Source organism: Ylistrum balloti, unplaced genomic scaffold (genome assembly GCF_031769215.1).
Source record: "Ylistrum balloti isolate Yb309-2 unplaced genomic scaffold, AGI_CSIRO_Ybal_v1 Utg370058, whole genome shotgun sequence".
In the NCBI taxonomy this organism is placed as follows: domain Eukaryota; kingdom Metazoa; phylum Mollusca; class Bivalvia; order Pectinida; family Pectinidae; genus Ylistrum; species Ylistrum balloti.
Window position 1 is genome coordinate 1,171,572 of NW_026782107.1, and position 7,425 is coordinate 1,178,996.

Below are 7,425 nucleotides of genomic sequence, written 5' to 3' on the forward strand. Positions count from 1 at the left end.
TTACCCAACATGTGTAACTTCTTAAAATTGTTTTATCTGTAGCAAAATTAAGTGGCTTATAAGAGGGTTTTGCTAAGTGAACTCTTTACAAATATATTGTAGACCAATTTTCATTCAGTTTTCAATATATTAAATTTATACATGCATCTATTTGATAAAAAAATATATATTTCCCTGAATAACAAAATTGAATAAATCTGTTCATTCTTAAGATATTGAATAAGGAGGCTATGGAATATTGACAAAAGGAAAGGAGGTCTTGTACTACTTGTAAATCTGAAATCGAGGACAAATTATCTCTTCAGTGTGAAATGTAATTCAGTTGAAGAGATTTAAGATGACGTTATTGAAAAGACAAAAAAAATATTGGTTATAGCAATTTACAATCATACTTATAAAAATACTCTCATGTATTCTTTTTAATACAAAGGAATTACACCTCCCTGTAAACTCATGTTTGATACAAATAAACTAAGAGAGCATTTTTCATAATTCCCAATATTATGACTGCTTGTACTCATGGTCAGAAATGACTAAAGACAACAAATGAATTCAACTGATTAAGATCTATACAGTTAGCTTAATAAGCAGAGCTACTACAAAATAGTTCCCTTGTGTTGTTTAGAAATATTTAAAAGAGACAAATTTATTTGTAATTTAGCAAACTCGTTCCGTAAAATCCTTAACTTTCACTGGAGATTTGTTTTCCTTGATGTTAAACCAATAACAACATGTCAATGATAATCAGTTAAAATAACTTTCTTTTTCTGTGTACTATTTCATCACAAATCAAATGCCAGCCATACAATATCTTTTTTAAAAAAATGAAAAATTTAAGTTCTATGAAAATAAAGATGCTGCTTTTAACATTTAACCCACGAATTCACAAAAAAGGTAAAAAGGGCCTATATGGTGACAGTCATATCTAAATTTGTAACCTTCAGGATGGTTATGAGCACATTTATTATTCACTTTTTATATAAAGTCATTTTTAATTCTTACCTTGAATGTGATATAAAGATTGTATCTAATTGTAAACTTAATAGTCGTAAAACTCAAATTTTATTTCTGACCTTCAATGTAATCAACGTCTTGTTTATTTATAAGCTATAATGTAGTTAAGTTATCATTCCTTTCAGACCATCTTTATTACAAGAAAGCTTATACCAAACAAAAAATAACATTAATTATTCGTATCCTTTATTTACCTTTCAACACAGGGAGGTGGAGGCACAACGTCCCAGAGAGTTCAGTGACTTCCGCCAAATCTAACAGATCATTACGTCACATTTCTACCATTATTTATGACGTAACCAACTAATGTTGTTGTTATCAATATATGATGACGTAACAATCTGGGACTGTTGTTCTGAAGACGGGTTGCTTGGACTCGAAACATGTAAACAACTGTTGCACGAATAAATTGTGAATTGGAAAGGAGCTGCTCATGTTGTCATCACTCTTGACACGCAATTTACTTATCTTTGATTGGTTCAATCTCAATCATTTCAGTAATAGCTTTAATCAGGATATGATTGACGTGGTGAAAATAAGTCTAGTTTACCGAATTTTATTATTTTAAAGATTTTCTTTATCATAACCGTGAAATTTATCTTACTTTACTTCTTTTAAATAAAATAAAAATCATCTACCTTGATAATTTTTTGTCTGAACATGCTAAAGAATTGATCCCAAAATACTACTGGCTTGGTGTCATAACCTCAGGCTTTTTCAATATTCTGAAGAAATTATTAACATAAAAACAATGATAACTTTAATTTATGAACAATTTTCACCAAGCATAACCTTGCTTGTACTCAAGGTCACAAATACCTCATATTAATACACAAAAGCAGAAAATCTAAAGAAAGCCGTCAAGCATGAGAACTTATAAGCTGCAAGGAAATTAAATGTAAATGAGTGTGCCAGAATCTAAAGTGAAATATCACACTATAAGTTAAAGCATTAAAATTATTTAAAGCATTAAAATGAGTTAAAGCATTAAAATGAGTTAAAGCATTAAAATAAGTTAAAGCATTAAAATAAGTTAAATTTAACTAAGAGTTAAGGATGATGTGCATTGTCAATTCAAGTTGAGTTAAATATAACTGAAAGTTAAAAGTTAAGCTTAATTTTATATGAAGTCCAAACTTGAGTAACTATGGAGTTCAAACTAGAGTTGCATAAAATAATTTGTAGATTAATAAAACTGTGAATTAATGATTGTGTCGAATATGATATTATTAGAAAAGGGAGATATATATGGTGGGTGAAAACAGGATATTTTTTTTATAATTTTGGGAGGGAAGGAAAGCAGGAGTACAACATACATTATGATACTAAAAGAGTATTACAGACAAACACCAACAGTGTAGTGGTCAAACTCAACTGATAACTCTGTATAGTGGTCAAATTCAACTGATAACTATGTATAGAGGTCAAACTCAACTGATAACTCTATATAGTGGTCAAACTCAACTGATAACTATGTATAGAGGTCAAACTCAACTGATAACTTTATATAGTGGTCAAACTTAACTGATAACTCTGTATAGCAGTCAAACTCAACTGATAACTATGTATAGAGGTCAAACTCAACTGATAACTCTATATAGTAGTCAAACTCAACTGATAACTCTATATAGTGGTCAAATTCAACTGATAACTATGTATAGAGGTCAAACTCAACTGATAACTCTGTATTGAGGTCAAACTCAACTGATACTTCTGTATAGCGGTCAAACTCAACTGATAACTCTGTTTGTGATCAAACTAAACTGATAACTCTGTATAGTGGTCAATCTCAACTTTGACCTCAACTGATAACTATGTATAGTGGTCAAACTCAACTGATAACTCTGTATAGTGGTCAAACTCAACTGAAAGCTCTGTATAGAGGTCAAACTCAACTGATAACTTTATATAGTGGTCAAACTTAACTGATAACTCTATATAGTGGTCAAACTCAACTGATAACTTTATATAGTGGTCAAACTTAACTGATAACTCTGTATAGCAGTCAAACTCAACTGATAACTCTGTATAGAGGTCAAACTCAACTGATAACTCTGTTTGTGATCAAACTCAACTGATAACTCTGTATAGCAGTCAAACTCATCTGATAACTCTGTCCAGTGGTCAAACTCAACTGATAGCTCTGTATAGAGGTCAAACTTAACTGATAACTCTGTCCAGTGATCAAACTTAACTGATAACTCTATATAGTGGTCAAACTCAACTGATAACTCTACATAGAGGTCAAACTCATCTGATAGCTCTGTATAGAGGTCAAACTTAACTGATAACTCTGTCCAGTGGTCAAACTCAACTGTCCAGTGGTCAAACTCAACTGATAACTCTACATAGTGGTCATACTTAACTGATAACTCTGTATAGAGGTCACATTGACAACACAGTTTTTTCAAAGGTTAATTGTTTTTCTATCTACAGACAACACAAAGTGATCACATTCTATAAATAGGAAGGTTTCTAACCACAGGACTGAACACAAGCCAACCATTATCAAGCAGATGTAAATATGACAGCCTTACCTTCCCCAGAGAGCTGAGAATAGAGCTCAGACTCAGACTCAGACTCTGGCACTAGCATCCGACTCATAGTGCAGACTAATTCTAGATGTTAATCTACACAGTGATATACCAAGGATGTTCCTATAGAAGAAATAGAAAGTCCCACACATAGTATTTGGTTGTTTACTTCAGCCATTTTGCATATAATGCAAAGACTATGAAGAACAAAATCCAAATTTTGTTACAAATACACTGGAAAAGTTTAACATTTAAAAAGCATTTTTTTTCCTTAAAAACTTGGCTAAAACACTAAACATATGTTTGTTAAACACTACTTACCAGAAAGAGCAGAAACACTATTTGTCTGAACTTAGTTAATATGTGTCAGCAATACAGCATGTCTTTTTCCTTTCTCACTTTTTTTACATGACAAAAAAACAGAATTTGTCTTTTAAAAAATAACGTAGCATATCAAAGACGTTTATCTAAATATGCGGTTTTTCATGCAAACAAACCATTACATACATGTAATAGACACACTATATAGCTTAAAAAGAGTGAGATAATTGCCAGGAAGTTCCCAACATGGCAAGATACACAAATACCATCACATATAAGTATATGTACATGAAAGATTTGCCTACTTAAAATATTTCTGAAGCAAAATATTTGTATAGATCTGCACACAAGCAAATTTACAAGTCAACATTAATTTAATCTTGACAATTTTATATTCATAAATAGTTGAGTGATTACTAGCTAATATTGCCAGGTGTTACATGGAACTTTATTCGTGTAACAGCTAGATAGGCAAAACATGGACTTTTCAACAAGCATATGGCTTAATATCAAGGAAAAATGACCTTCTTAACCATATACACAGATGTTGTATACAAATCTAATTATGCATAGTACGCGTAGTGTATCCCGTCGCCCAACCGCCGTATGTTAGTAGGACAAGTATAATAAATATATAGTACATCAAGATTAACTTGAAGTCCGTGCTGAACAGTGGAATATATGTCACACTAAGCATAGTCCTACCTGTCACTGTTGTCTTTGTTGGCTGGCCATCCTCTTCACCAATTATGTATGTGTTAATATTCGCTGGATCGACAGATCCATATGTAGGCTCCATCTTCAACAATACGCGTTTAAAACTGATAAATCAGAATGTAAACAGAACTCCGACACCTCCCAAAAACAGCCTGTAATTTCGCTCTCTCTCGTTTCACCGGCTGTTTTTCAAGTTAAATAAATTAAAATCATGGCATCAAATTCTGTTGGTATGCAAATGGGACACATTCACATTACATGTGTCAAATTATAATTCACCGTATGTTACATGACAACTTACGGAAAGTTGTGTTGGCAAATTAACTTTCATTTCACGCTCCAATAATTTTTCCTTAGCTTTCAAACATTTGCATGACTTAGAGATTGAATTGGATAAGGAGTTTACTAATAAAAGGATTTTGGAAACTGGGGCCCTTTCGTCTAGGCAGTGGTAACGGACAAACCGCTCGAACCAATAAACGAACTACCCGGTTTGTTTTCGTTCCGGACCGTTTTCAGAGGTTAATCTGGCACGCTTTGACTGAGGGTTCCGGATCGGACGGAAACAAGATGGCGGCTCGAGTTGGAAAGAAAACGATTGAAGCTGGAACCAGAGACGTATATACGTCTCTGCTGGAACTTAGTAAAATTTGACAATAATCCTATGTTTCTACATGTGTTAACATCAGTACGAAGAAAGTAAGGCTCCAACATTGATGTATATGATAGATAACTGTCGAGTTTGATGCTAATTTTTCATATTATTTAAATTATTTATTATTCTTGTTATATTGTGTCATGGTAAGAATAGATTTACAAAATTTTATTCAAGGAGAGGCCCAAAATATTTTGAACTGCCGAAAATCATTTTTATATTCTTAATTTTGAAGCAGGTAACTACTCCACAGATCAACATATAGAATAAAAAATATAACATCAATGTTTTGATTTGTAACCTGATGTTATTGCTATATTCATAATGATATATAGAGAATAAAAGATTGCAAACAAGAGTTTGGTTGTAGTTTTTTTTTTTTATTCCACCACACCAAGGCACTACTACACATGAATTACATTTTGTTTCTGGAATCTAACATTTTCTGTAAAACTATCAACAAATGTGACATGGAAATTGTTCTGTTAGTCATAATAAATGCATTCTTCCTCCACTTCCTCTATGATAATATATCACATATTGCACAAATTTGCATATTACTTGAATGTTCAAGGCATTCTCCATGTTTACGAGATAGATATTTCCATTGATAACTCAGGCTACTGGGTACACTTACAACATTTAAAGACTTAAGGTGTATACTGAAATATTTATGTGTAACAAAAAAAAACACTATTTTATCTGAAATTAATGATAACTCAACACAGTGACTAAAACAAATAATCTCATATTCCTTAGAATATTGCAGCTTCTTATAGAGCACAAATAGAACCTGCTCATTTTGGCGGACAAACCAGTTCAATCGGCACATCAAATGTTACATTTAAGTCATAAATTGTGGCAGACCTGCAAACACTATTAGAGGCCTTGAAATGGTTAGTACATGTTCCTCAGAAAGAAAAAATATACCACAGACATTGGCTTCTCAGTCTGCGGTTTGTCCTTATTTTGTAAACAAACAACTCTGATACAACTTGTCAAACCAACAAACATAAACAGTTCTATGATCAAAATAATGAGAAAATACCCTAATTTCTAGTGTCCAAGTCAGAAAAAGTGCAAGACTTTTTAGTAACATTACAGTCATAAGATTAAAATTGAATTTTTTAAAAGATAGCCATTCATTTTCTGAAACTCCCGCTTGAAATTGTCTAAGAATTTCATAAATCTTAAATAAACATTATTTTAGATGCAAGTACAATGTAGAAAATAGTTAATGCTTAAAGATAAGTTGTTTTAGAATTCAACTGTAAAGAATATAGTAACAGGTTACATATTTATCAGATGTTTTACAAATCACTTGGAAATATGTTTAGTGTATAACAAACAACTTGAAACGGTACATATAAAACAATAGCAATGTTTACCATTCTATGATAAATAGGAAGAGATAAACTAGATATGTCGAACAATTATAACATCAAGTTGAAGGCACAGCAGTAAAGTACAAATGAGCAATCTATTGCATGTATCACAGCTGTACAGTGTCTGACAAATGATTTACCATTACAATCAAGGTTCTTTGCATTCTCAGCAAAATTTCACTCTATTTATTTTAAAAAGATAACAAGATACATATAATGATATATATGTTTTTTGAAATATTAAATCTGTTCTGAACTTTCTACAAATATTACCTGTGAAAGAAGTTCTGAAGAAAAATGTATTCTTATATTTGGGGAATGGGGGGAGAGGGGGGAGGGGGGGGGTAAAATTTTGCCCTTTTGCCAATATGGCAAATAAGGAAGAATCATTTTTTATATTTACTTTTGGACGACCTTAACATTGGGCAACATTTATAATTCTGGTTGAATTTATTGGGTGAATACAAATTGTACCACTAGGTGAACTCAACACTGGACATAAACTTAAAGAAACTATCAGAAAATGTTTCCTAGAGACACTACAGTAATACCCCAGGTAACAGCAATATCAAATATTGGTGGTAATTAAAACATGACCAAGAACCTGAACAGGACGGACACAGAGTTAAACTCAACTACCCATCTGAAGTGAACTTGGTGAAACGGGTTTCAGGGACCTGTAAAATTTATGGTAATTTAAGATGGTTGAAGAGCTAGACATATCTACTGCACTTGCACATAAATCATATTTGTTTTACAATAATTGCGAAACAAAATATTTCAAAAAGCACAACAGAGG

The 7,425-nt window shown here is 32.0% G+C and overlaps 1 protein-coding gene across 1 annotated transcript in view; it reads right to left on the reverse strand.

Annotated features, from left to right (window-relative positions):
• Nucleotides 1-3,609, reverse strand: part of LOC132549473 (solute carrier family 15 member 1-like) — a 30,316-nt gene extending 26,707 nt beyond the window's left edge. The window contains exon 1 of the mRNA XM_060213412.1: nt 3,552-3,609. Coding sequence (XP_060069395.1) covers nt 3,552-3,609 — 58 coding nt within the window. The remainder of the gene's footprint in view (nt 1-3,551) is intronic.
• Nucleotides 3,610-7,425: the final 3,816 nt, after the last annotated feature.